This window comes from Anolis carolinensis, chromosome 1 (genome assembly GCF_035594765.1).
Source record: "Anolis carolinensis isolate JA03-04 chromosome 1, rAnoCar3.1.pri, whole genome shotgun sequence".
In the NCBI taxonomy this organism is placed as follows: Eukaryota; Metazoa; Chordata; class Lepidosauria; order Squamata; family Dactyloidae; genus Anolis; species Anolis carolinensis.
In genome coordinates this window covers 39,508,232-39,535,576 of record NC_085841.1, presented here as the reverse complement: position 1 = coordinate 39,535,576, position 27,345 = coordinate 39,508,232, and the positions used below count along the sequence as shown (strand labels likewise).

Here is a 27,345-nt window from a genome sequence, read left to right as displayed (position 1 = left end):
AGAGCACCAATAACCATGCGCAGAGACCAGAATCTATCTAATATCTTTATTAAAGAAATATATAAAGTCAATAAAAACAAGTGAAGAATATAGTTCAGAAGCAGACCTTTCAGATGAGGTCAAATATAGTCCAGAAATATATTGTCCAATATAAGATATTAAAGTCCAAAGTTATAATCCACTTGACCGAAACACACACCTTGCCAAGCAATGGTGTGGGGAATGACAGGGTCTTTAAAGTCCAAGGTAGCTTGACAACAAGGCTGGAAAATAGGCTTGAATCTTGGCTAGATCAAACTTGAAACGAGGCAAACATGAAACATGAACTGAGTCCATAGAAGTCCGTGAAACAAGGCAAGGCTGGAAACTTGATCCGTGAAACAAGGCTAGGTTGGAAACTCGATCCGGGAAACAAGGAACTGGGGTACGAAGTCCACACACGATCTCTCTCCTCAAGCTGAACAATTGACTCCGCAAGGTTCCCCTTGCGGCAAAACCCCTATATAGGGTCTTGTTTTCCCGCCAACAGAACACTTTCCCTGGAGAACAAGAAGTGAAACCCAACTCTGTCCAGATGCATGACTCCTTAGAATTTCCCAAGGGAAGCAGACCTAATCAGCTAATTGTCTGGCAGCGATTCTGAGACTCCGGCGATTTGCCTCCCTGACTCCTCTATCTCTATTATAATTGTCCTTTCGGGAAAACGGGGGAGAATTCTGCCCAAGGCTTGTTTGGTTAACTTCCTGAGGACAAACATCCTCCAGGTGGCGAGGCTCCGATTCAAGCTGAACCGGTGGAAATCCCAAGTTTTCCTCCTCATCTGCCACAATAGCACTAGGAACGGGACTACAAGGCCCATGAGACATCACACTACTGTAATTTCTTTTGTTCATCTTCAGTAAAGATGGTGTGAAATACTGAGTGAAAGGTTGGAAGGGTTGAGGAGAAAATCTGTGTGGGAAGTGCAAAATTAAATATAAATTATATAAAAAACGTAATATAGAATGAATAAGCAAGGGTGAGAGAGTTTCTTTCCCTGCCAGCACACTGTCTGGCACGTAATGTGTATGACTCAGCCAATCTGAATAGATTCTGGGAAAAAGTTTAGCAAATTTTAATACTGTAAACTTCATTTATCCAAATGATTTAGGGACGTGTACAACAGCACATCCAGGTCACTTAGAAATCAATTAACACTATATCTGCCCATATAGAGGTGAAGGTTGTCAGGTGTCCAGGATTGTCCTATGTTGTTACAGACTTTCTCCAGTATCAACTGTCAACCTCAACATGTTTTTGTACTTTTTTGTTGTTATTGCACCCCTTCAAGTCATTTCCCATGTATCATAATACTAAGGCAAATCTATCATAGGATTTTCTAAAAAAATATTTGTTTTTGGTAGGGGGCGTTGCTTGTGCCTTCCTCTGAAGATGAGAGAGTGTAACTTGCTCAAGCTCCCATGTTACCTTGCCATTGGCTATCTTAGGTAGGAATGATGGGTATTTTAAGCCAAAAAGGCATTGTAGACCACAATTATCCAAAGTTTCCAGATATCCCTAGGAGTAGAATCTTGCCCTTCCCAGTCGTTTCAGGCAAAAGAAATCTGTCACACCTTCTCCTAACTTATGGGTATATGCTCTTTCTCCTTAATAACTTTTTGTCATTTTCACTAAACTCTGATTTAATGCTTTGTCTTAGGGTTTAAATGTTGTGTATGCATATGTTTAATTATTTAAATGATTTTAATGTATAGCTATATGTTAGTGTGTAATTATCATGATTTTTCTATTGTATGAATGTTGGCACAGAACTTCTGCTAGAAATATGTTGTAAACTGCCTTGAGTCCCCAGTAGGGGTGAGTAAGGCAGTATATAAATATAATAAATAAATAAATAAATGTCCAAGTTTTCATCTATGAAATGTTGGTAGGTATGTTATCTATCTTGTTTAGGATAATACCCATTCTAAATATGAGCTTCTTGATTCCAGTCAGGTTTCATTTTCAAATATTTCCATCTACTTTGGACGCTCTGTCTTAGTATACAATTCTGTGGTCTGTGATGGAGCCATGATAAATTTATACTGGTGGCATGACAGCGTGTGTTATGCAGTATTTATCATATGACTATAGAGGAAAATTCTGAGAGTGTCTTGGACCACAAGAAGATCAAACTAGTCCATACTCCAGGAAATAATGCCCAACTGCTCACTGGAGGGAAGGGTATTAGAGGCAAAGATGAAGTACTTTAGCCACATCATGAGAAGACAGGAAAGCTTGGAGAAGATAATGACGCTGGGAAAATTGAAGGAAAAAGGAAGAGAGGCTGACCAAGGGCAAGATGGATGGATGGATGGATGGATGGATGGATGGATGGATGGATTGTCAACTCTGGTTGACAATGTATTATGCTCTCAGATGATTACTGTTATTAAGTACAAATGTATCATTAAGTATGATACATTGTCAACCACAGTTGTAAATAAAATTTACAATAAGACAAACCACCCACCCACCCCATAAGCACAGAATCATGAGTTCACTTACAGTTGGGAAAAATTATCTATCTAGGAATTTTCTAAGCCCTCTCTAAGTATTCTATGGTATGCCTCCCTCAGAAGTTACTATAGAGTTGTTTTGGAAGCTCTAGCAAATTCCTGAAAGGTATACTTCTCTAAGAATCTCTAGGTCCTTTTGTACAACTGCATTGTATTCACCTCACTAGGGGTCAGGCGATTTAATGAGCCTTTGTGTACAGTGATGGCACCATCCTGTCCTTTGCTTCAGGGTGAGTCTGCCCATACAGTATTTACATAACAATGCTTTGTTGACTGCTGCTTTCAGAATAGGGTGAATTATAACATTAATTACAGAATGCAATGAGAGGAAATCAACATATAGCAACAGAAACTCAATTTTCCCAGTATATGTAATGTTAAATGAGGCACTTCTGACTATTTTGGGTCTCTTGTTGACACCCACCCGACTTCCCAGCACATATAAACAGAATGAGCTGTGTATGAGACTTTTCCATTGGAGCATTTCAAGTCACGGCTTGGAAGTAGTTAATCATTTTAGCTCACTTACTTGCCGATGATGTTTAAGTGACTTGGTAAAATGGATATGTTAGAAAAACCATTCCCAGAAACAAGGAAGAAAATCTTGCACGTCTGAGGTGAGCTGCAGTTGAAATCAATATCAAAATAATACTTAAATCAATATAGCACTAAGCAGCAGTGATTTAATTCTTATTCTGACATTGTTTCTTGTAGAACTTGGAGAAGGTAGCTTTTGGACTACAGGTTCCTGATGTTTTAGCAAATTGTCTGAAAAGTAACTTTTCCAATCCCATCACCAATCAACGTCCTTCTTTTCTAGCTGATATTCAAGAGGTCATATAAGTAGCCATAGTAGCTAGACATTTGTGGGAGCCATAGTTCAGAAAAACTAACTTCTATAAACTCTTTATTAACAAGAATTTCTCCTTTCTAGTTGAGGTGTTCAGTGGGGATGGAATCTAATCAATACAAGAAGTGTTAGGAATGCCACATGTCTTCCTTTTTATGTGCAATACAATGCTTACCTCCATTAAATCTATGAGAAGTTTGCTCCTTCACAACAGCTGACAAATAAATCAAGGTCTTTCAGTGGCTCATCTCCAGATGTCCCTGCTTTAGTTGAAACAACGCATAGCAACAAGACTTTCTCATATCAGTTATGGAAAACTCTGCTTTTGACTCATCCTTACTTTGTTATCTTTGAAAAGGCTTCTGGGGCTTTTCAACAGTCAGGGCTGTGTGTTGTCGAAGGCTTTCATGGCCGGGGTCACTGGGTTGTTGTATGTCTTTCGGGCTGTGTGGCCATGTTCCAGAAGTATTCTCTCCTGACGTTTCGCCCACATCTATGGCAGGAAAGGAAAAATATATATCTGTGGAGAGTCCATGGTGTGGCAAGAGTCCTTTGTCACTGGGAAGCCAGCATTATGTTTCAGTTAATCACCCTAATTAGCATTGGAAAGGTTTTGTCTCTTGCCTGGGGGGCATCCTTTGTTCAGTCATTAGCGTCCTTGGGTCTCCTCTGCCCTCAGAGTGTTGGTTCCCATCTGCTGTTTTGATTTTAGAGTTTTTAAATACTGGTAGCCAGATTTTTTTTCAGTTTCATGGTTTCCTCCTTTCTGTTGAAGTTGTCCACATGCTTGTGCAGCAGTACAAGCCATTGAAATCCACAAGCATGTGGACTACATGCAGATTATCTACTCCTAGGGATAAGGGTGAACTACAGCTTCCAGATACCCAGGAGAATACACTTGGTCTGTGTACCAAGTGTGGTCCAGATCTGTCATTGGCTGGTCATCGCCTGGCTGCAGTGCTCTCTGGATGGGGGTGAACTTCTCCAACTCGCAGATTCCTGGGGCAATTGTCCCAAAACATTTATCAGTATCGACAGTAGGCAATATTGAGTCTGTGTGCCAAGTTTTGTCCAGATCTGTCATTGGCTGGGTTCAGTGGTCTTTGGATGTAGGTGAACTACAACTCCCAAATTAAAGGCCCATTCCCACAAACCCCTGCAGTATGTTCAGTTGCTCATGAGGCTTCTCTGTGCAAAATGTAATCCCGGTCCATTGTCGGTGGGGGTCACTGTTTCTCTGGATGCAGGTGAACTATAACTCCCTTTTCCCCAAACTTGTCCAATATGTTCTGTTGGTTATGGGGGCTCTGTGTGCGAAGTTTGGTCGTGGTCCATCATCGGTGGGGTTCGAAGTAGTCATTCATTGCAGGTAAACTATAAATCCCAGTACCTACTACTCCCAAATGTCCAGGCCAATTCCCCTCCAAACCCACCAGTATTGAAATCTGGGCATATCGGGTATGCATGGCAAGTTTGGTCCAGACCCATCATTGTTTGGGTTCATAGTATTGTGGGTGTAGGTGAACTACAATTCCTCTACATTCCTCAGTAGGAGTCACAGTGCTCTGACTTGATACAAAGTGAACTACAACTTCCACCATGTGGAATCAATCCCCCAAACTCCTCCTGTGCTATGTTTGTTCTGCAGGCAGATTTGAAAGGGAAGGGCAGTAGGTGGGGTCATGCAAATTCCACAGCAATGGAGAACCCTGGGATGCCTGCCTGTGCTGGAGGAAAATGCAAAATCTAGGATGAAATGGTCCACAAACAAAAGCATTCCTTGGGTGGTGGGCCGTAGTGTTTGGGAAGGACATTGGCGGGGTTTGGGATACATGTTCATGGAGCTCGCTGTAACTGCAATGCCAGTGGAAAAGAGTGACTTGCTGGCTTCTCAGCACTAGGAACTAGAGCCTGTTTGTGGAGGCTGGAGGCTGTCTGTGTGAACAGACACCTGTGCCACATACGGGTTTTCACTTTTATTATGGATTTAGATTAGATTAGATTTAGATAGATTAGATTTAGATTAGATTAAGATTAGATTAGATTAGATGGAATTAGATTTAGATTAGATTAGATTTAGATAGATTTAGATTAGATTATATATTATACACAATGCATATATATCAGGCATGGGCAGACTTTTGGACATAGGAGCTGCATTACATTTTAAAATTTGCCAAGACAGGCTGGGCCAGAGGCAGATGGATGGAGAGTGTTTGTGTGAACTAATTGAAAAAAAATGGACAAATTCCTATGCACACTCCACATATCTTGTTTGCAGTGAGAAAAAAAAGAAAAGAAGGAAGAACCATACAATACTTAAAATGAAGGACAATTTTAACCAACAGCGGAAGACCCCCCAGAACCATCCAGTCCAACCCCTTCGGCCATGCGGGGAAAGCACAATAAAAGTATCCCCAACAGATGACCATACAGTCTTTGTAATAATAAAAATGTATAATAATAATAATAATAATAATAATAATAATAATAGCAACCCCAGGGGCCATCCAATCCAACACCTTTATGCATGCAGGAAAAGCACATTCAACGCACTCCCTGAGTGTTGGGAGAAAAATATTATTTTGAAAGCAAAAGCAGGGAGAGGGTCTGGGCAGCAAGAAAAAAATATCTGGGTGGCAAGAGAGGTAGAGAGAAAGGGTCTGTACTCTGGGAGGATGCTGTTGCTGTTTCAGAAGCTCCATACTTTAATTTCACTGCATTTCTCAGGAGGAGGAGGAGGAGGAGGAGGAGGAGGAGGAAATGGGAAGCAGCATAGTACTGTGGAAACCCTCACTATCACTTGTAGAGTCCCAAGGGCTCTGCAGAGCACAGTTTGAGAACCCCTGATACAGACTATAAGCATAGGGCTTGCCCTACTGTTGGGCCAAGCAAGTTAAGACACCCTGGTAAAATATTCTGTAGGATAGAGTTTTAAAAAACAGGTGAGTATATTATAAAAAGGTGATCAAGAGTATTTATTTATTTACAACACTTACAGACCATGTAATATAATCAAATACTTAACAGTATAGCTCAGAGGGAGGAAACAAAGTGAGAAAAATAGTTACAGACAGAAAATACATGGGGAACATGTTTTAATGTTAAAGATTTACAGGGCTACAGATTATATAGCAATTAAGACTGAAAATTGGCTAACCTTGGTCAGAGTATGTGAAGCAAGGAGTTTATTTGAAACTGTTTTCCATGTATAAACTTCAACCTGTTGGGATTCTGGATAGATTAGTTGTCCTATTTACTTCTTCTCAAGATGTATATACCCCACCAGGGTCCTCTTAGCAATTCACTATAAATAGCTTGCTTCTTCCTATTCCATATACTGAATATTGCATCATTGCAAGTTACCTCATTTGCCTCAGGGCTGACCTGTCTTTATCCTGAGATGTCCCTGAATATTGCTGCTCCACCTTTCTTGCTTCTCACCCAGGAAGCTGCTGAGGAAAGTTCCACTGCAGTTGTCCAACTGTTTACCTGCCTCTCAGGCCTGAGTATAAATATCTCCGGGTGCCATAACTTCAGTGTTGCTGTTTATTTATATCTCACTCTATATCACTGCATAAATAGTGCTGAACACTGATACCTTTGGAGAACCAGACACACCATGCTATCATTTGTGTTAGCTTTAACTGTTTTTATCTGCAAAATTGGTACGCAGTGGAAGATAAACACCCCAGTAGCCTGGATGGAGTTCAATAAAAATGACATTCACCTCCGTCCATTTTGTTCCATTGAGAAGACACAGGCATGGACTAGAATGACCTTTGAAGGCGACAGAAATTTAAAGGGAAAAGACACAGGCCCCATCTAAACTGCCATATAATGCAGTTTCATAATGCAGTTTAACTGCATTGAACTGCATTATATGACAGTGTAGACTCATATAATGCAGTTAAATACTATTAACCTACATTATGAAACTGCATTATAGGGTCAGTGTAAATGGGGCCTGTGTGATGACTCAAAACCCAAAGAATTACTATGCTCTGCAGGAGAAGCTCAACTGGTTGCCAAAGGTAAACAGAACTTGGAAAGGTGTATTTTGGACTGTAGCTCCCCGCATTCACCTGCCAGACTGTTCAGCTGTCCAGAATGTTCCAAAGCTGCAAGATACTTGAAGTTTCCAGCAAACAGAGTATCTCCTAACTTTGCTGTTTAGGAATGGTGGCAGCAGTGATACAGAGGAGGTGCGATGCAGACTGACCCAATAGAACAGATATCCTCCCTGGCCATTTGAGCGATGGCCCCAGTTTCCACATGAATTGCTATATCCAGGGCTGTTCCAGGGCATATTTACACCAGGCTAAACTATCTGGTGTAAATGAGCTCCTGAAGGCACCTAGCAACATTCTCCCTTCGTTTGTAGTCTTGATCTAGCTCCCTGTCTATCTGTAAATGCCAGATTAACAAAATTACTGTCAGGAGTTTAGAAATGTTCTGAATAAATTTCTCCAGTTTGAGAAAAAAACTGAGAAGCTTTTTTAAAAATAGGAGTGAGGCACACTGTTGTTCCACTGCTCTCTAGTGGCCAACACATAAAATCTTAGCCTACCTTAGATAGACAGGAGCATTCTAACAACAAAATTGAACAAGAACAGTAATAGTATACAAGGAAGAGGGTGAAATCCTCACAAATGATTAGGGATTTAGCAGGCTGATACCAACAATGCAGGGTTGCATGACCAGTATTGCCCCATTAAAGACACAAAATCACCTTGATTTCTGATGCCTAACAGATCTCCTAGATTCCAGAGGGGACTTCCAAGATGGCCACATGTCTAAGTGCTGGGAGAGATTTCTGCATACCCTCAACTGTCTGTACTTGGCTCAATGGCCCTAGTTAATCCTCTGTCTTCCCCCTTTTTTTTCAACTGCTGTTAAAAATTTGCCAACTTCTCTCTCCTCCTTATGTCCTCAATTTAATTCAGTTGCAGCAAGTTGATTACAAAATACGAAAGTAGTAGGCACTCAGCTAACTCAGCAGTGGGAAAAGTAGAGCATGAGGCAAAACATTGTCATTACCAATAGCTTCAGGCAAAGAAAATTGCTGCATCATATCCTAGCTTGCCTGTTTATCTTATTACTTATTACCATCTTGGCCACACTCATATTTCTTGGCCATCTGTGTCCTGGACACATGTCAATGTGCTGGAAGAAGCAAAGATTACCCGTGATGATCTGCTGTCATCAACTTCACTGAACTGGCTACGTTGTCCAAATGTCACAATCTTCCAAAGCAAGAACAGAAAACGGAAGGTTGGTAGACAGGAAAAGAGATTTAAAGATGGGCTTAAAGCTAACCTTAAAAACTGTGGCAAAGACACAGAGAACTGGGAAGCCCTGGCCCTTGAGCATTGTAACTGGAGGTCAGCTGTTACCAACAGTGCTGTGGAATTCAAAGAGGCACAAATGAAGAGCGAAAGGGAGAAACGTGTCGAGAGGAAGGTGCGTCAAGCCAAACCTGACCAAGACCGCCTTCCACCTGGATATCAGTGCCCTCACTTTGAAAGTACCTGCAGATCAAGTATAGGTATCTACAGCCATCTCCGGACCCACTGCCAAGACCCTACACTTGGAAGGTAATCAGACTCGGCCATGAGGGATCGCCGATGATACTGCTTTGCAGCCCAGAGAAAATCTGTCTTGTACCATGAACAAACATACTTTTTAAATAGGAGGAGAAATACTTTTTCTAATTGTTCCACATTCTTGGATTATACTAACAGTTTCCCACCCTTTGAGAGTCGATTCCACTTGTGAAGTTTTGTCCTATCAATTTTTTAAAAAAAAGAAAAGAAAGAGGAGATCGCGTTGGAAAGACCTCATTTAGTTTTTAATGATCTCTGAAGGAGCAGTCCAGCTTTTCCAAAAGTCATAGATGCAAACTCCCATGGACAGCTGGTACAAATTTGCTTCCTAATTTTATTGTTTTTCCTCATCCCAGGCCAACTTTGTCCTTTCGTTGAGAGGCTTATGATTTCCCTGGATTCCTGAGGCTAAAGCTGCCCAAAGAAGAGTGAGCTTGTATGCTTCTCAAATAGCTGGAGTTCTGTTTTCTCCATCTTGTCATAGAACCTGTCAGGACCCAGGTTACAGAACACCAATAACCATGCGCAGAGGCCAGATTCTATCTAATATCTTTATTTTAGGAATATATAAAGTCAATAAAAACAAGTGAAGAATAAAGTTCAGAAGTAGACCTTTCAGGAAAGGTCAAATATAGTCCAGGAAAATAATGTCCAATATGAGATATTAGAGTCCAAAGTTATAATCCATTAACCGAAACACACACTTTGCCAAGCAATAGTGTGGGGAGATGACAAGGTCTTTTAGTCCATTGAAGCTTGACAACAGGGCTGGAAAACAAACTAGATTCTTGGCGAAACAAGACTTGATACGAGGCAAACAAGAAACAAGAACAAGGTCCGTGGCGAGGTCCGCGGTCAAACGTGAAGCAAGGCAGGCTTGGAACTTGGTCCGGGAAACAAGGAACTGGGATTACTAAGTCCACACACGATCTCACTCCTCAAGCTGACGAGTTGACTCCGCAAGATTTCCTTCGTGGCAAAACACCTAAATAGGGTCTCGTTTCCCGCCAGAAGAACACTTTCCCTGGAGAACTAGAAGTGAAACCACTCTGTCCAGATGCATGACTCCTTAGAATTTCCCAAGGGAAGCAGACCTAATCAGCTAATTGTTTGGCTGCGATTCTGGCACTCCGGCGATTCGCCTCCCTAGCTCCTCTATCTCTATTATAATTGTCTCTCCGGGAAAACGGGGGAGAATTCTGCCCAAGGCTTGTTTGGCTGACTTCTTGAGGGCAAACATCCTCCAGGTGCAGGGGCTCCGATTCTGGCTGAACCGGTGGAAATCCCATGTTTTCCTCTTCGTCTGCCACAATAGTACTAGGAACGGGACTACAAGGCCCATGAGACATCACAGAACCATAGAGTTGAAAGAGATCAAAGGCCATCCAGTTCAACCCCCTGCCATGCAGGAAAAGCACAATCAAAGCACCCCTGACATATGGCCATCCAAAGCCTCCAAAGAAGAAGCTTCCACCACGAAGGGTTAGAAGGCACAATCACCAAGTTTGCAGACGACACAAAACTGGGAGGGATAGCCAACACTCCAGAAGACAGGAGCAGAATTCAAAACGATCTTGACAGACTAGAGAGATGGGCCGAAACTAACAAAATGAAGTTCAACAGGGACAAATGCAAGATACTTCATTTCAGCAGAAAAAATGGAAATCAAAGATACAGAATGGGGGACGCCTGGCTTGACAGCAGTGTGTGCGAAAAAGACCTTGGAGTCCTCGTGGATAACAAGTTAAACATGAGCCAACAATGTGATGCAGCAGCTGAAAAAGCCAACGGGATTCTGGCCTGCATCAATAGGGGTATAGCGTCTAGATCCAGGGAAGTCATGCTCCCCCTCTATTCTGCCTTGGTCAGACCACACCTGGAATACTGCGTCCAATTCTGGGCACCACAGTTGAAGGGAGATGTTGACAAGCTGGAAAGCGTCCAGAGGAGGGCGACTAAAATGATTAAGGGTCTGGAGAACAAGCCCTATGAGGAGCGGCTTAAAGAGCTTGGCATGTTTAGCCTGCAGAAGAGAAGGCTGAGAGGAGACATGATAGCCATGTACAAATACGTGAAGAGAAGTCATAGGGAGGAGGGAGCAAGCTTGTTTTCTGCTGCCCTGCAGACTAGGACACGGAACAATGGCTTCAAACTACAGGAAAGGAGATTCCACCTGAACATCAGGAAGAACTTCCTCACTGTGAGAGCTGTTCGACAGTGGAACTCTCCCCCCCGGGCTGTGGTGGAGGCTCCTTCCTTGGAGGCTTTTAAGCAGAGGCTGGATGGCCATCTGTCGGGGGTGCTTTGAATGCGATTTCCTGCTTCTTGGCAGGGGGTTGGACTGGATGGCCCATGAGGTCTCTTCCAACTCTACTATTCTATGATTCTATGATTCAATATATCCATTGGTCTTATTGACCGTTAGCCCCTCACAACAATCCCATCTTTCTCATTATCATGAAGGAGATCACAGATCGGAAAAGTTACACTTTTTACCATAATCCTCCTGGAATCCTTTAAACAACAAGATCAGCATATCAACTCTTGCTAGTGATTTTATTACAGCTCTGCAAACACTTACAGCCACCTGGAGGTTTCAGAGAGCTGTTGTCCAACAAGAAACTTCTCCCATTTCTGACATGAAATAAATGTTTGGGTGGGAACAAAATGCGCTCTTCCACACACAAAAAAACCCCCAAAACACAGCATTTAGTTATGCAATCATTTTTATTGTACTCATTACATTTGCCATAATAAATATATGGGTTTTGTCGGAATATGTGTTGCCTATTCATACACGCACATAATGAGAACTGCCATTATAAGGGATTGTATTAACTGCCCTTAGACCATAACCTAGGACTAAAATTCTTATAAAGGGGAACAATTTTACAATGCCATCTCTATTAAGTGCAGCATAGATTCAAGATTTTAAGACCAAGCCTATTTAAGGCAATGGAACATAGCTTGATAAACATCTGTTCTTGATTATTTTAAACTTGATCAAGTGGTCCAGTCAGTGAAATAAATAGATTTGTTCTAAATTTTGTGCACAGACCTCTGGTCTATATATGCTGCACAGCATGGCAGTCATTTTTTGGACTACTACTCCCCAAATACTCCAGGCAGCATGGCCACTGGAAGGGAATTCAGAGAGCTATAAAAAAGACCACTTTCCATATGTTGCATAAAGCTAAGTATCTCTATTTTTATATATTAAACATATTTACATGCCCACAAGATCAATACCCTCAGTACTGGTGGCCCTATAACAGGCCAAGATGACCTAATAATCCCAGGTAGATTTCAGGCATATTGGTTAGGTATGCCTAAATCTCCTGACTTTCATTGCAACTATATGTCTACCAAGTGCATCCTATTCAATACAATGAGTGTCTTGAAATGATAACATGTTTATTTTCATTGCAATTCTTCCTGCCAGTGAATAGGAGAGGTGTTTACAGGGTATTCTGTTCTATATATTCTTAATAACAGGCACTCCTCATTTACTATGCAGCTTGACTTGGGTTCCATTTGCACAACTGCTTGAAGCAGAAAGTTTCCTGAGTCAAACACAGTTGTCCAACAGGTTTACAATGGCAACCTTCCCCTATTCTGCCACCATATTTGTTTATCTTTTCTCTTTCTATGGAAAAATCGATTGAAAAGCCAAAGATGGAATAGCTGCACAGTGGCCTTTGTTTGGTAAAACTAGATAATGCTATGCAAAGAGTTCAGAGATTTTCTCCCAATCATCTCCAGATTGCATTAGAAATTCTCTAATGAGACAATGTGTTAATCACAATAAATGTTATCACTTTTCTGGATGCAATAAAAAGCACGCTGTTCATGTAATCTTCAGCAAAATTATAGTGAAATTCATTGGTTTGGGTGCTGGATTCGCAAACTTAATCAGAGAGGAAATTATGACATGGAGAAGCAAAGATTATTGATTACAAACAGACAGTTTCGATCATTTGCTAATGAGGCCAAAGGCCCATCTAGTCCAGTACTAGCTAGCATCCGGTTAGTGATTAACACAAGGGGCCATTTACAGATGGGTCATTTGATGGGGCACAGAAGGTTCTGCTGCTCCTTGTAACCAAAGAGAAGGGATTAAGAAGGTAATTCAGACCATGAAAATCAGGCCTCTCTGAGCTCATGAGCGAAAGAAGTAGCAGGTACACTTCATTTGAATGTGCATCATCTTTCGCCTTGCCATAAGTTAGCAACAAGGTCCCCAAAGCTGCTATGTGGTGTGGAGATGAACACGAGGAGTTAGGCATCCATGTAGGATTTTGGTTATTATGTTCACCTGCAGCTGGCCAGAAACTTTTCCCCAACACCTCCCCCACCAAATGGGCCAGTGGAAGGATCATGTGGAGGTAGAGCAAGAGGTCCCTGTGCTTTCTATGTACATTCAGTGGGAGCTCACAGACAAGTGATGTAATTATACAGTCTTCTACTTGGAATTTTAGAGGCAGTCCAGAACCAAACTTCCCCATTTTCTCTTAGTGCTCCTTCTATTGTTTTATTACCAAAAGGGAGAAAAACTAGTTAATGAGGAAATGGTAGTTGCTGGATCTGTTTTAATTGGGAGTATCAAGAGTTCTGCACTGGAAAGAACTCACCCTCTATGAGCTTTCCCATATTCATTCAATCCTATCTGAACAGGGGCACACACAAGATAATTTATGGTTTAAAATATTTTTGATCCATTGTGACAAAGGCTTGAAATACAAGGATGATCCTGAATTGGTTGCCTATGGAGTTTTATAAGTAAAATATTGGATGGCACAGGAACACTCAAGGTATCCTAATAAAAGTCCTGTTTTATGAGCTATGTCAGAGTTACCAAACAAGTGAAAATGGTCCACAAATGGAAAGACTTATACACAGAAGTGTCAGAGATGTCATTTATTTATGTTAGAAATAATACAACTTTTTTGTGTTATCACGATCTTTCCTCAATTTCCCCACCAGTCCCTTATAAGGTAGGTAAAGGTTTCCCCTGACGTTACGTCCAGTCGTGACCGACTCTGGGGGTTGGTGCTCATCTCCATTTCCAAGCCAATGAGCCGGCGTTGTCCATAGACACCTCCAAGGTCATGTGGCCGGCATGACTGCATGGAGCGCCATTACCTTCCTGCTGGAGTACCTACTGATCTACTCACATTTGCATGTTTTCGAACTGCTAGGTTGGCAGGAGCTGGGGCTAACAGCGGGCGCTCATTCCACTCCTGAGATTTGAACCTGGGACCTTTTGGTCTGCAAGTTCAGCAGCTCAGTGCTTTAACACACTTTGCCACCAGGGGCCCCTAGTCCCTTATAGTAATTATTATAAAAAGCAGTGTTTATAAACAGACTCCAACCAAATGGGCAGGGAATATTGATTTTTGTCATGTATATCTATCTTTTTAAATAATAAAAATGTTACGTGAAAGGGTTGTACATAATACTCTATATTTTCTATGTAATTTTGCTCTGTATACAAAAAATTAGACAGAGACCCATTATCTTAGGTATATGGCAGGAGTAGAATTTATGTGGCATTCCAGATATTCCAAACTGAACTTACTAACAGCTATTGCTAGATGTGCTCTGACAAAGTGAGCAGCACAGGTTTGGAAAGGGAACCTTGGATGGCGGATCTCCACAGGCAGAACTAATTGCTTCTTGTCAATTGTTCTGTGAGCAGTGCAATGCAAGAGATTTTGTAGATTACCTGGTAGACTGGTTAGCAGTCAACAAAATACTGAGGGGGCTCTATTAGTGATCTCCTGCAGACATTTTTGAACTGCCCAACTCCAGATGTGTTGAACTACAACTCCCAACACCACCATAGCACTGACTGTGCTGTCTAGGATGTGTGTGATAAGAACTATAATAATCACATCTGCAGGTACCATGTTACTAAAGACAGTTGCATTACCTCGTATGTTCCCATTTCTTTGATCATTGATATGAGCAATTCCAAGAAAGCAGCTTGAGAAAGCTCATATGGGTGAATGCATGTTGATTCAGGCTTCCATTGTGATATATTCATTTCAGGATAAAAGCAAGGCAAATTCACAAATAGACTGATCTTCCAAGTGGCTCGAATGATGAGAGGAATGAACACATAAAACCCATGAAAGCAAGACTGCATTGTTTGTTTGCATTTTCCTTTCTGCAGTTCCTCTGAAGCACCCAAACAAGAGCAGAAGAAGCCTCTCATCTACTAGAGCAGTGGTTCCCAGCTTTTGGGCCTCCAGGTGTTTTGGACCAACTCCCAGAAATGCCAGCCAGCTTAACAGCTTTTAGGAACTGTGAGAACTGAAGTTCAAAACACCTGGAGGCCAAAAGGTTGGGAAATACTGTGCTAGAGGCACCATTTGGTTCAAGCAGGTCTTGCTTTCTTTCTTGAGATGGCTCACATGCAGAAATATCTCCACTCATCTCTGACCTGAACGCAACTCCTGCCCTTGCTTTTTATCCTTTTAAAAATGTGCTTTTCCAGCATAGTAATAATAAAGTGGACTTTTTAAAACAATCACCTAGTTATTCTTGATTATAATCCAAAGCTACAGTGGTAAGGAGAACCTTGATTTATCAACCGCTCACATACCACTGAGTGATTCTTCATCTCATCATGAGCTATTGATGCAACCAGCACACTTTTCAGTATGCTGCAAAAGCAACTTGACTGTAACATGAAAGAGGCAGGCCACATCAGGGATGCAATCCTGTACATACTCGTTGTTGTTGTGTGCCTTCAAGTCATTTCCAACCTATGGCAACCCTAAAAGCAAACCTATCACTAGTTTCCTTGACAAGATTTGTTCAGAAGAGGTGTGCCATTGGAAACAAATCCCACTGAACCCAGCCAAGTTAGATGGGGCCCAATTCTCAGTAAACACAGACAGGATTGTGCTGCTTGGGTCTCACTCTCAGTCAAGTGTTACCATCAGCTGTTAAAGGATCTAGATGTTAAATCACAGAAGAGAGACACATACTTATTTTACAGTGTTTCCTGATAGATATATGGCACTAGAAATAAAAACTATAGAATATTTGTATCAGTTGGAAATTGTCCTGATGTACAACAAGGCTCTTTGACAGAGAAAGCTCATTCTTTTTAAATATATAGCTGATGTGCTGCCAGAGTGTCCATAAAAGGTTGTACGAGGTTGTCTGTTGAGAAGTAGAAGATCAAGCCAAAGGTGATGGAGATAGGAAGGGCAGGCAATGCTTTCTTGAATACTGCCAGCAATAAAAGGGTTAAACAAAGGCCCTAAAAGGAAAGGGGGAAAAACATGACTCAGCAGAGGCCAGGACACTCTTCCATATGGACAGAAGGCCATGTATAAATATTTAACTGATAAAACCTTTTATAGTGGTCTTAAAAGTCAAAGATCAAAATCCATTACAGAGTTAGGCATGCTCAAACCCATTAGGCCTGGCTGATTTACAATGGTCTAAGCTTTTATGAACCTATAGTGGTTTATAAGAGACTAAGTTTCTGATTTACTGCTTGTACTACGTGCAAAATTCCAGCTTCAATGCATATACAATTTGAGCTCCAGTCCTTGCATGTGTTGACCATCATATAGAAGGTCTACTCTGCAAATATAAAGCAGTGAAGACAAAAAATATGACTTTGGCTTCACATTTCAGATCTTGGCTATTTACTTGTTTTTATGCAGCACAGCATTCTGTGGCATCTTAAATAATGTAGCCCAATTTTAAAAATTATTGGTGTCTTGATTTTTAAGCCTGTTTCTGGGGTTATTTGGAGTGCTGATTCAGAAAATTGCATTGGATAGGCTGTATCAGCTCTAATTTCTTAGATATGGTTATCATGATTTTCTATGGGTGAGCAGATGGCGACTGATAGATAGCATATGTTCTGAATCTCAAAAATTAGAGTTGATAGAGGACACAAAAACTGGTGACATTTTCAGAATCAGCAGGTCAAATATACTTAGAAACAGGTCTAACATTTGAGGCACCAAAATGTGTTGGACAGTGTAATAGGATTTGCAATGGTACAGGCTGAACATGGGATAAAATTTGCTCAATGTCATCATGCATTTTCTGAACATGGGATAAAATTTGCTCAGTGTCATCATGCATCTCCTTCTACTACTAAGTTATGAAGGAGAACACAGAAAACTACTAAACTAGTCCTAGAGCAGCAAGCTATGTCTAAATCACAGAAAACAGGACTGCAGGAAGATACTAGCCTTCATAAATCTTGACAAGGCCAAACTGCGGTGCTAACATAGAAAGGCTTGATAAAGCACCTATATATTAATCTATTAGATATCTGCCTGCTCGTACATATCCCTGCGTCTACATGTATTTTCTGGCCTTCATCCCAATTTTGACAGATTATCTTGGCTTCTGATCAAATCTGGCTCTGGGTGGAATTTTCCAACTGTCAGGCTAGATATGACTATAAATGGATCACAGAACTTGGAAATAACCCACAAGTACAATGTTATCCATAAAACATAATTTCCCGGGGTACCTAGGGCTTAACAAAGTTCCTTTTGAAAAACAGCACAATGAGCGGCAACACTATTAATTTTAGCACAATGAGTAACATTTACTCATGATTTCCAAGATGTTTTTGGGAGATTCTTAATGCTAAGAAAAATATGCACACTTCTAAAAGAAATCCAGCAAAATTTACTTAATGGGTGCTAATGAACAAAACTGGATATAGCTGGAAAATATGTATGAATTTCAGTGTGTGGGGCCGCACCGCACAGAATAATATCTGAAATGGAAATATTGGAATTTTTGCACCTTGTCATTCTGGAACCTGTGTTTAATTTCTACTCCAATATTACAGTGTTACCTTGCCTTTAACAACAGCTATCCTGCCATCCTGTCCTTACTGAGACTGAAAATCGAATCATATGAATACATAACATGTTGGTTTCACTTACTATGAGGATGGCTACAAAACAAGCCAAAGTTGTATTCCAGTCTCCACTAGCAGTTGCAGCTGCTTTGCCCACAAGCACGCTGTAGAAGATGAAGTCTCCAAGTCCCAACTTCACACCTCCTATTCCAAAAGACAGAAGATTCCATCAGGGTTAGTGGACAGAATATAGATGCATTTTTAAATAGGCAGAGCTATCACAAGACAGGTAGTTTTTGTTTTGGCCCCAGATCCTTTTGGACATTACATCCTTGATCTCATAAAATTTGTTGCCCATTTGTGATTTACACACCAGTTGCCTATGTACCTTCCCTAACCTACCTGGTGATGCCAGAGACTGAACTAGGATCTTCCACAAGCAAGTATAGACTGATGGTGTATGTGTTATTGTAACTCATGTTTAAACTTACCTAGTGCATAGTTAAATGTAGATGATTGCTACACAAATAAGCAGGATGGAAATGACATAAAGACGTAGTATGACACAGCAAACGAAATCTATACGCTGGATTTTGTATCACAAAATCACTATTACTACTGTAGTTGTTGTTGTTGTTATTATTATTATTATTATTATTATTATTATTATTATTATTATATTTATACCCTGCTTTATCTCTCCCGAAGGAAACTCAAAGTGGCTTAACATAAAGCATTAGCATACAATTTAAAATATACAAATATGCAAACATTAAATATAAACAGCATTTAAAAATTCACAGTTAAAAAACATTAAAACATATTGAAAGTTAAAAACCACAGGACTTCCTGAATTGATCTTAAAATTGTTCTTCTTTTAAAGCGTCCCTGAATAAAAATGTTTTCGCTTGCTGCCGGAAGGACAGCAGGGAGGGGGCCATTCTGGCTTCCCTGGGCAGGAAGTTCCAGAGTTGAGGGGCAGCCACTGAGAAGGAGGGCCCTCTCTCTCATTCCCACCAACCAGGCTTGAGATGGAGGTGGGACCGAGAGAAGACCTCAGGTCCTGGGCAGGCTTGTACAAGGAGATGCAGTCAGTCAAATGGCCTGGACCTGAGCCGTCTAGGGCTTTAAAGGTCAAAACCAGTACTTTGAATTGTGCCCAGAAACAATACTGGCAGCCAGTGGAGCTGTTGCAACAGTGGAATTGTCCACTCCCTGTTGCCAGCCCCAGTTAGCAACCTGGCTGCAGCTCTTTGGACCAGCTGAAGGCAGCCCTGTGTAGCCCATGTTACAGTAATCCAGACGGGATGTAACTAAGGCATGTACTACCATGGCCAGATCAGGCTTCTTAAGGAATGGGCTCAGTAAGCACACAAGTCAGGGGTGTCAAACGCATTTCCATTGAAGGCCACATCAGCCTTATGGTTGCCTTCAAAGGGCCATTGAATTCATGGATGGAGAATCCATGGATACAGAGGGCCAAATATCTCTCTCTCTCTCTCTCTCTCTCTCTCTCTCTCTCTCTCTCTCTCTCTCTCTCACTATGTAATATATATATTACATAGTGGGTGATAATCTTTAATTTTACCCTATTTGGGTCACCAGATGACTCTGAATGACAACTCCCATAACTTTTAATTATCCACCATATAGTCTGGGCACAATGTGGATTGCAACCCAACAGCACTTGTGGCTGTGAAGTTGGGGAAGGGTTAAAGGATATTTTAAAAGTAATCATATTTTTAAAGACATCATATCCACATGTCTATCCTGACTAAACAGAACAAATAACAGTCTTCCAGATGTCAAGTGTATCACAACTCCCATTAGCTCCAGTCATGATGTCTAATGATAAGGAATATAGGAGTTGTAATCTGGGATCTGGAGGGCCACATACAATGACATGGAGGGCCGGATTTGGCACACAGGCCTTGAATTTCACACATGTGCATTAAGTCCTTTGTTCCTAATCATGGACAGTAATTATAGTGCTTAGATCAATTCAGAACCACAACACAAATTTAAAGCAAAAAGGAAGATTTATTGTCTTTCAGGCTGTATGGCCATCTTCCAGAAGTATTCTCTCCTGACATTTCGTCCACCTCTGAGGATGCCTGCCATAGATGTCACAGCTATCAAACTGGGGTTCCAAACATTCAACCCTTTCTGCGGAAGCTGCACCCTTTGTCCAAGGAGAAAACCCCAAAACAAACTATCTTTTAGTAAAGAAAGATTTATATGAAAATATATACAAACATAATAGTCCTTGGCTTTTATCAGCAGCTTTCAACTGGCGAAACAAATGTTATCTTCTAGCTTTCTTCAGCTCCACTCCAACAGCAGCACCATCACCTTCACAATCACATTCACAATCACTAACTCAAGATTTACTCAGTCTCTATTAATAGCACTCAGTCTTTAGCAGGTGTCTTGATTACATGTATAGGAGATGATTCTTACAAACACTTATCCATTTTCACATAAGAAATGACCTAAATAATATAAAACTCTGACAATAGATGTGGGCAAAACGTCAGGAGAATGCTTCTGGAACATGGCCACACAGGCCAAAAAAACACATAACAACCCTGTGATTCCAGCCATGAAAGCCTTCGACAACACAATTTACTTGTGTATTCATTTGTTGTAAACCATTCACTAAACAAAGTTCTGCAGGTAGTGTACAGTCTGAACAAAATATAAAATGTAATTCTAGGTGTTAATTCTAACGAGAATCTATCTACTAACTCAATAGGAACTTGGTAAATAAATACTTTGATAACTCTAACAAAGATGGTGAGTTTCACTTGGGTAATGGCAATAAAAGAAGAGTATAAAAAGGCATCTCTTGTAAGTCATCTGCCTCATTTCATTTTGCAGGTGAGCATTTTGTGAGGACAATTTCAGGATCCAGTTAGATACCTAATGGGAGGAGGTGCTCCTTGATATAACCTAAACACAAGACACCATTTAGTGTTTCAGAACTTTGGATTAAGTTTAGGCTTCTAGCTGGCTTAAGTTCCAATTTTGGGAGGAAGGAAGGACAGAAGTAGTACTAGCAATCACATTTATATCCTACCTCTCCTCCAATGAATTCAAGGTATCAAAAATGACTCTCTTCTTCTCTTCCATTGTATCCTCACAACATCTGAATTAATATTTTGTATCAATTTTGTATTTGTGAAAAGGCAATACAGTAGAGTCTCACATCCAACGTTCTGGATTATCCAACACAGTTGGTCTCCCGCCTGGATCCACAGCTGTTTCTCTAGACAGCAAGGGCTGAACTTTTTATGGATTTAATTTCCGACAATGTTGTTACTATAAGTTCATTTTATGCAATTCTATCTTTATTTGTAGTCAATTTGTTAGTAGCCAATGTTTTTGTAGTCAATGTTTTCAATACATTGTGATGTTTTGATGCTAAATTCATAAATACAGTAACTACTATATAATTTTACCATGTACTGAATTGCTTTTTCTTTTGATTTGTTGTAAAACATGATGTTTTGGTGCTTAATTTGTAAAATCAAAATGTAATTTGATGTTTAATAGGCTTTTCCTTAATCCTTCCTTATTATCCAACATTTTCGCTTATCCAACATCCTGCTGGCCCCGTTTATGTTGGATATATGAGACTTTACTGTAGTTTCAACTTACTTTCTTCCTCCTCCATTTCTTCTAGGTTGTGTCCCATTTGGCCAAGTTGTCGATCAATTTGTTCAACTCGTTGGCCAGCCTGACCATCTGTTAAGTGCCTCCTCTCAGAAATTTCAGGATCAGTGTATGAGGAATTCTGATGATTTTCAGCCCCTTCAGCTGATTTACCAAACAAAGCATGAAAAAAGAGGACAACACATAAAAACATTTAAAATTTCAATTTCATGCTAAAAACAGTATTTTCTGCAATTAAAAAGATTAAAAGCTGTTAAAACAATTATGTTTAAAACAATACAGCACCTTTAACATATCCTTTAAAATTGTACATCATTAAAGCCTTGTAAAATAAAAAAACAGGATTCTCTGCTCATGGAAGGACAGTAACGAGGGGGACATTCTAGCCTCTTTAGGAAGGAAATTCAGAGTCTGGGAGCAGCTATCGAGAAGCCCTATCTGACCTGCACATATAGCCATGGCCAGATGAGAAAAAGAGTCCCTTCCGTCCCCTTGATCAGGTCATGTAAGTGTTATTTATTGCTATAACTGTATTATTTTACTTTGCTTAATCATGTGTTATTATGTTGCTATGTAATGTTTGTGTTGCTTTTATGATTGGAACCGCCCTGAGTCCCATCCGGGAGATAGGGCGGTATATAAATAAAGTTGTTTTATTATTATTATTATTATTATTATTATTATTATTATTATTATTATTATTATTATTATCCTGATGATGTCATGATTCAGGCATAAATAGTTTTACTTATTAATGTAAATAACAAAATTATCTGTTAGAAGATACTTTTCTTGGAACTTAATGCCTAACAAAACCACATTTAAATAGTAAAGTAGGAAGTAGAACAAACATTTCCTTAAAAAGCCTTTTGGGTTTTGTAAAAAGTATGAATCCCTTCAGTCAGAGATGTTGCAGCTACAACCTGCATAATAAGTTACGCACCATATAAGGAGTTGAACTAGATGGTCCCAAACTCCTATGATAACTCTCCATAATTGCCTAATCCTGTTCCATCCTGGTTTGATCTCAGTGTGACTACCACACTCTTATCTCTAGGATGTGTCAAAATATTTATCTGGTTTCTTAGGGAATCTATTCTACAGAGTGGATAGAGCTCAAAGCAAGATTTCATCTGGAGAACTCAGTGCTAAAGAGGATTTTTTGGGGGGCGGGGGGGGGGGGGGGAGAAAAAACAAATACTGCATTGACTAAGTCAATCTATTCCCAGGAAGATCAGAAGAACTGTTATAGAGAAACTGGCACTGGCTTAGTCTTCACAGCACACAATACATTGCTTAGCTAAATGGATTTTTCAGCATCAAATGCATAAGTCACCTAGATCCCATGTTTCTTCAGAAGATCCTCTTCGCCCACTGTCTGGTTTTGCCATTCCTACAGTCCATATCATAGCAGCTATAAGGGGCAGAGTAAAATACGTTATTTAGGAAAAAAGCTGCTGAAACTATTAGACTAGCTCAGAAAGCATAATCAAAACAGTTAGACTATAAACATACACATATTTTTGTTCTTTAAGAATAGGAAATGTGCAAAATACCAGTATATACTCACAATATAAGGCTGACATGTTAGTATACACAGTAATATTTTCACTAATAAGTTTACGAATTATTCTAAATAGAAACATACAAAGGCAGGATATTTTCCCAGTCTTATATAGTAGACTTTCAGTTAGTCAGCTACCATCGGGATTGATAGATGCCAGATAAATACAGTTTCTCATTTCTAGACCTAAATAACACTATATCCCATACTATACCATACCACAAACTCTGTATTGAGTTGTTATTAATATTGAAATATAGCAATTAAAAGCAAATAAACCTAAACTTAATGTAACAATTTGCTAAAAATTATTTTCATTTTTATTTCAAATATTTGATTTTTTAAAGAACCTTGTTTTGCCGGTTGCTTGCGAGTTCCAGTTGCTTGCATTTCAATTAATTGAGAGTCTACTATAAATGGGATTTACGTTTCTTCCTTCTTTAAACAGCCACAGCAACAACTCATTTGAAGGCAGTAAATTATGTTTGCACATAACTCTTTTTAAAAAGATAAAAGAGAAGTCATGCTGCTTCCCTGGGAGAGCCAGATCAGATAGAATACCTCTTATCCGATGAACATGTCAGTTGGAAAATCAAGGCACATGGCAGCCTTAGGGGACACAGCAATGTCAAACTGAAAGGGTATCTGTCTTAGGCTCTGAATGTTGAAAACTGGCCTTATTTAATCATTCTTCAAGTCGCTCACTATTCTTTTCAGGTTCTTCAAATGAAAACTAGCTAATACAGACCAGATGGCAGTGCAGAAACTGAACCGGTTCACTGCACAGGTCTGCTTATCTTCTGAGACACACAAGTCAGCTTCTAGTTTAATAGGATAATCTAGCTCTGTTAAAATGTTGTTGGCAGCCTGGTAACCTTTCCTTGTGGCATCTTCTTAGGCATCAATGGTGAACTCTTGGACAATGTAGGGTTTTTCTTCTGCACCTGGCCCTTTTTAGTTTCTCTATTGGAAGACCTACTAGGCAAGTGGGGAACAATGCCTTGGGATTATGATTATATATGAAAGGTACTTGGTCTTCATATGGTATTCACACTACTTTCAAGCCTAACTTAGCAGCCTTTTTTTTTTTGACTGGACGGCTACCACATTCTGTATCTATAGAACACACAGTAAAGACTTCTTTCATCTGGAAAACACATTTCCCCCATGATCTAATTCTGATTTAATAATAGTTCTTATACTGTTGGGGCATGCTGCCATGTCCCTCTATTCTCAAAGGGCCCAAAAACCTCCAGGGTCTCTTTATCCAATCAAACACTGGAAGCAAGGAGATTGTTCAAAATAGAAGGGCCTCATTTCCAGAATAAAGGGGAAAGATAAATATAAGGAATTAATTAAGATTATCCTCATGATTGAACAACTATAATAAGCATAGTAAGAGTAGTAAACTGTTCCCAAAGGAAAGAGGGAGGGAGAGAGGGTGGGAGGGAGAAAGAAAGAGGGGGACATTTACATGCTTAATTATACTTAGGTATAAATATTCAATAGTATTTCTCTACCCCCGTACTATGTAAGGATAAGTTCATGGGTGAGAATGGGGAGGTGGTGGGATTGGAGAAAAATACTGGTATTTTGATTGTGGAATATCAAGATCGTATGTGTGTGTGTATCCCACAATAAAAAATGTCCCAAAAAACCCAGGTTTTTATTTGATCAAACCACCCTGCTGGGTGAACAAAAAGGGGGAAAAAAATGCCACACAAGAACAAGACACAGCTCCGTTTTATGGTCATGCACAAAGGTTATTTTCAGGCTATTTTCTCTGATTCATGCCTCATCTCTATCTTTTCCATTTTTTCCCTTCTTGGCACAAGCTTTTATCAGTGTTTCTGCACCTGCTTTTCCTCAGCAGCCGATTCCCCCTCCTGCATCTCCCCTCTCCCCTCATCTCAACTAGCTTTGGCTAGTAATTTTCCACTTCTATCTTGACCCTAGTCTCTTCAATATCCCCCCCCCCCCCCACACACACACACACACACACACTCAAATACAGACTCTCTTACTCACAGGAATAAATAAGTGCAGGGAATATGGGTTCGTTTCTCTCTTGTGCTGTCTCTACCAACATTCGGAGTGGTCCCTTGGGGCATAAAACTGCTACCAGATCTGTAAAGAGAAAAGTAGCGATCTGATAATAAAACACTTCATGAATATTTTGTCTTCAATACTTTAATACTCTTTCTATCTGTTTCTTAAAAAGGCTCTGATAGTTGGCATTATTGCTTCATCAAATGCACCTCATGGTGACATGAAGATATCACAAGAGTATAATTTTATAATCTTGAGAGTATAATTTTATACTTTAATTTTTTTATCAGGATGAGAAAAAACGATTCTAACCCCCCCTCCTTTTGATTAACTATGATGGACTGATGCCAGATGAAAACAAAAAAAGATGGTCTGTTTCAAACAAAATTTAGATAAGATTAAACATAGTTTGGATTAGCTAATTTGTTCAAGCATGAGAAACCATCATTAACTAAAAAACTGAAGAACGTTCTAATCTTTTATGGACACTTGCAACAGAAGACAAATTATGATTAATTATTACTGTCTGAACACAGCCACAACAGCAGAAAATGGCACAATGAAGTAGAACACAAAAAGTAACTATTTCCATGCATAGTGCAAATTCTTTGTAAATAGGAAATCAATCAGCAAACTGTGTGGAATAATACTAGGGCCAAGACCCTTCTAGGCTAGCTGATATGCACCATCTTTTCCTTAAAGACCTGTAATGAGAAAAAAGATAGCTCAAAAAACTTTATCCCACTGAGGACATACCATAAATGGAAATGCCTCCCAGAATGACCCAGGCTGACCACTCAGGCAGGTATTTGATGAAAACCAAAGCCATCAAGGCACTGATCATGATGAGATAAGCTTGCTGGAGTTGCAGGGGTCCCTTCCAATGGATGCATATCATCCCAACAGCTCCAAAATTCCAAATAACAAAGAACAGGGTTGGGTAATCCATTGCCACATTGTAGGTCTTTAGCACTTCACTGCATAAAAAACACAAACCCCAAAGGGTAGTTAGTTAGAAACAGACATTAAATAACTGCAATCAGAAGTAAAAACATTCACAACCCACTGCTAAGAGGTAGGTGGATTTCGGGGGTTGGAAAAAGGCATGGGGTCTCCATTCACTGCAGAAGCACATTTCACATCTGAGAACATCAGTTGCTTTATTTTGATGAAGGGCAGAACAAATAGTTGAACAAAAAGTATTATTCTACAACAAAAGGTATTATTCTCCTCAGTTATTGCCAATGTGCGAAGCTCTTTGGATATAGCTGCATGGCACCATAAGTCAGGAACTCTGCTTTAAGCTGCATGACACAATAAGCCAGGAAACAAGAGGAATTCTGCTTTATTAGTTATGAGCAATGTGTTATCACCTGGAACCTTACTGTTTCATTTCCAGTAGGATCTGATGAACAAATGATTGCACCTCACTCGCCAATTATCATGGTGACTGAACACAGGCACTGTTTGTTTCTCTCACCTCAAAAAAGAGAAAGAATCCAACTTTGGTTCTAGGTTTGTTGAAAGAAATAAGAAAATGTCCAAGTTTGGACAACATGATATGCAAAGTTCTGTAATTTGTTTAGCTGCTGTCACTTCAACCAGGCATGGAGAAGGAAAGCTGAAGTTCTCGAGGTTCTCTAATTTATTCAACCACCTATTTCTGTACAACATTTGTAGCCCAAACAATACAAATATTTCAGGTTAGTAATCTTTGACAGTCTACTCTAAACTAGTTCAGAGCACAAGGCAAAGGCAGAAATTGCTCTTCATTATCAACAATTTTCACTTACACTTACCCTAGATAGATGTAGGTGAAGAGGAACAGAAGCATCAGAGATGAGAGAATCAGCCAACCATGAATGAACTGCAAATGAAAGGCAATACACTGAGACAGGGGAAAGTGCTGCTCATTTAGATACAATACAGATTACTGGTTTTGACTGGATCTTTTTTCCAGTCCTCTCTTCAGTCAGCTCCTTACTTAGGAAGACAAAAGAACAAGATGCCTTTTCAGGCTTGAGAAGCCTGCTGCTTCTCTCTTAATGCTTTAGTGCTTTCTCCTACTACCAAAGGGTCTCATCGTTATCTGGCCTTTAATCTGTTGTAGTGATTGTGTGAACAGTAGCTCCCACCAGCTGTGATCAGCATAATAATCTAAAAACACCAGAAAAGAGTCCCATCTCCACAAC

At 40.1% G+C, this 27,345-nt stretch overlaps 1 protein-coding gene across 5 annotated transcripts in view; it reads right to left on the bottom strand.

The window, feature by feature from the left end:
- psen2 (presenilin 2) overlaps positions 1–27,345 on the bottom strand; it is a 54,540-nt gene that overhangs the window by 14,308 nt on the left and 12,887 nt on the right. Inside the window, exons 5-12 of one of the 5 annotated variants that reach the window (XM_062972986.1) lie at positions 26,953–27,020; positions 25,910–26,130; positions 25,133–25,231; positions 22,877–22,954; positions 21,526–21,684; positions 17,951–18,069; positions 3,749–3,901; positions 33–951 (exon numbers count right to left, since the gene is read on the bottom strand). In XM_062972986.1, coding sequence (XP_062829056.1) covers positions 3,788–3,901; positions 17,951–18,069; positions 21,526–21,684; positions 22,877–22,954; positions 25,133–25,231; positions 25,910–26,130; positions 26,953–27,020 — 858 coding nt within the window. In that variant the 3' untranslated portion in view covers positions 33–951; positions 3,749–3,787. Of the gene's footprint in view, positions 1–32; positions 3,902–13,916; positions 16,288–17,950; positions 18,070–21,525; positions 21,685–22,876; positions 22,955–25,132; positions 25,232–25,909; positions 26,131–26,952; positions 27,021–27,345 lie in introns of those variants that run through there. The other 4 variants (XM_062972991.1, XM_062972997.1, XM_062972979.1 and 1 more) reach the window with 4 other exon arrangements.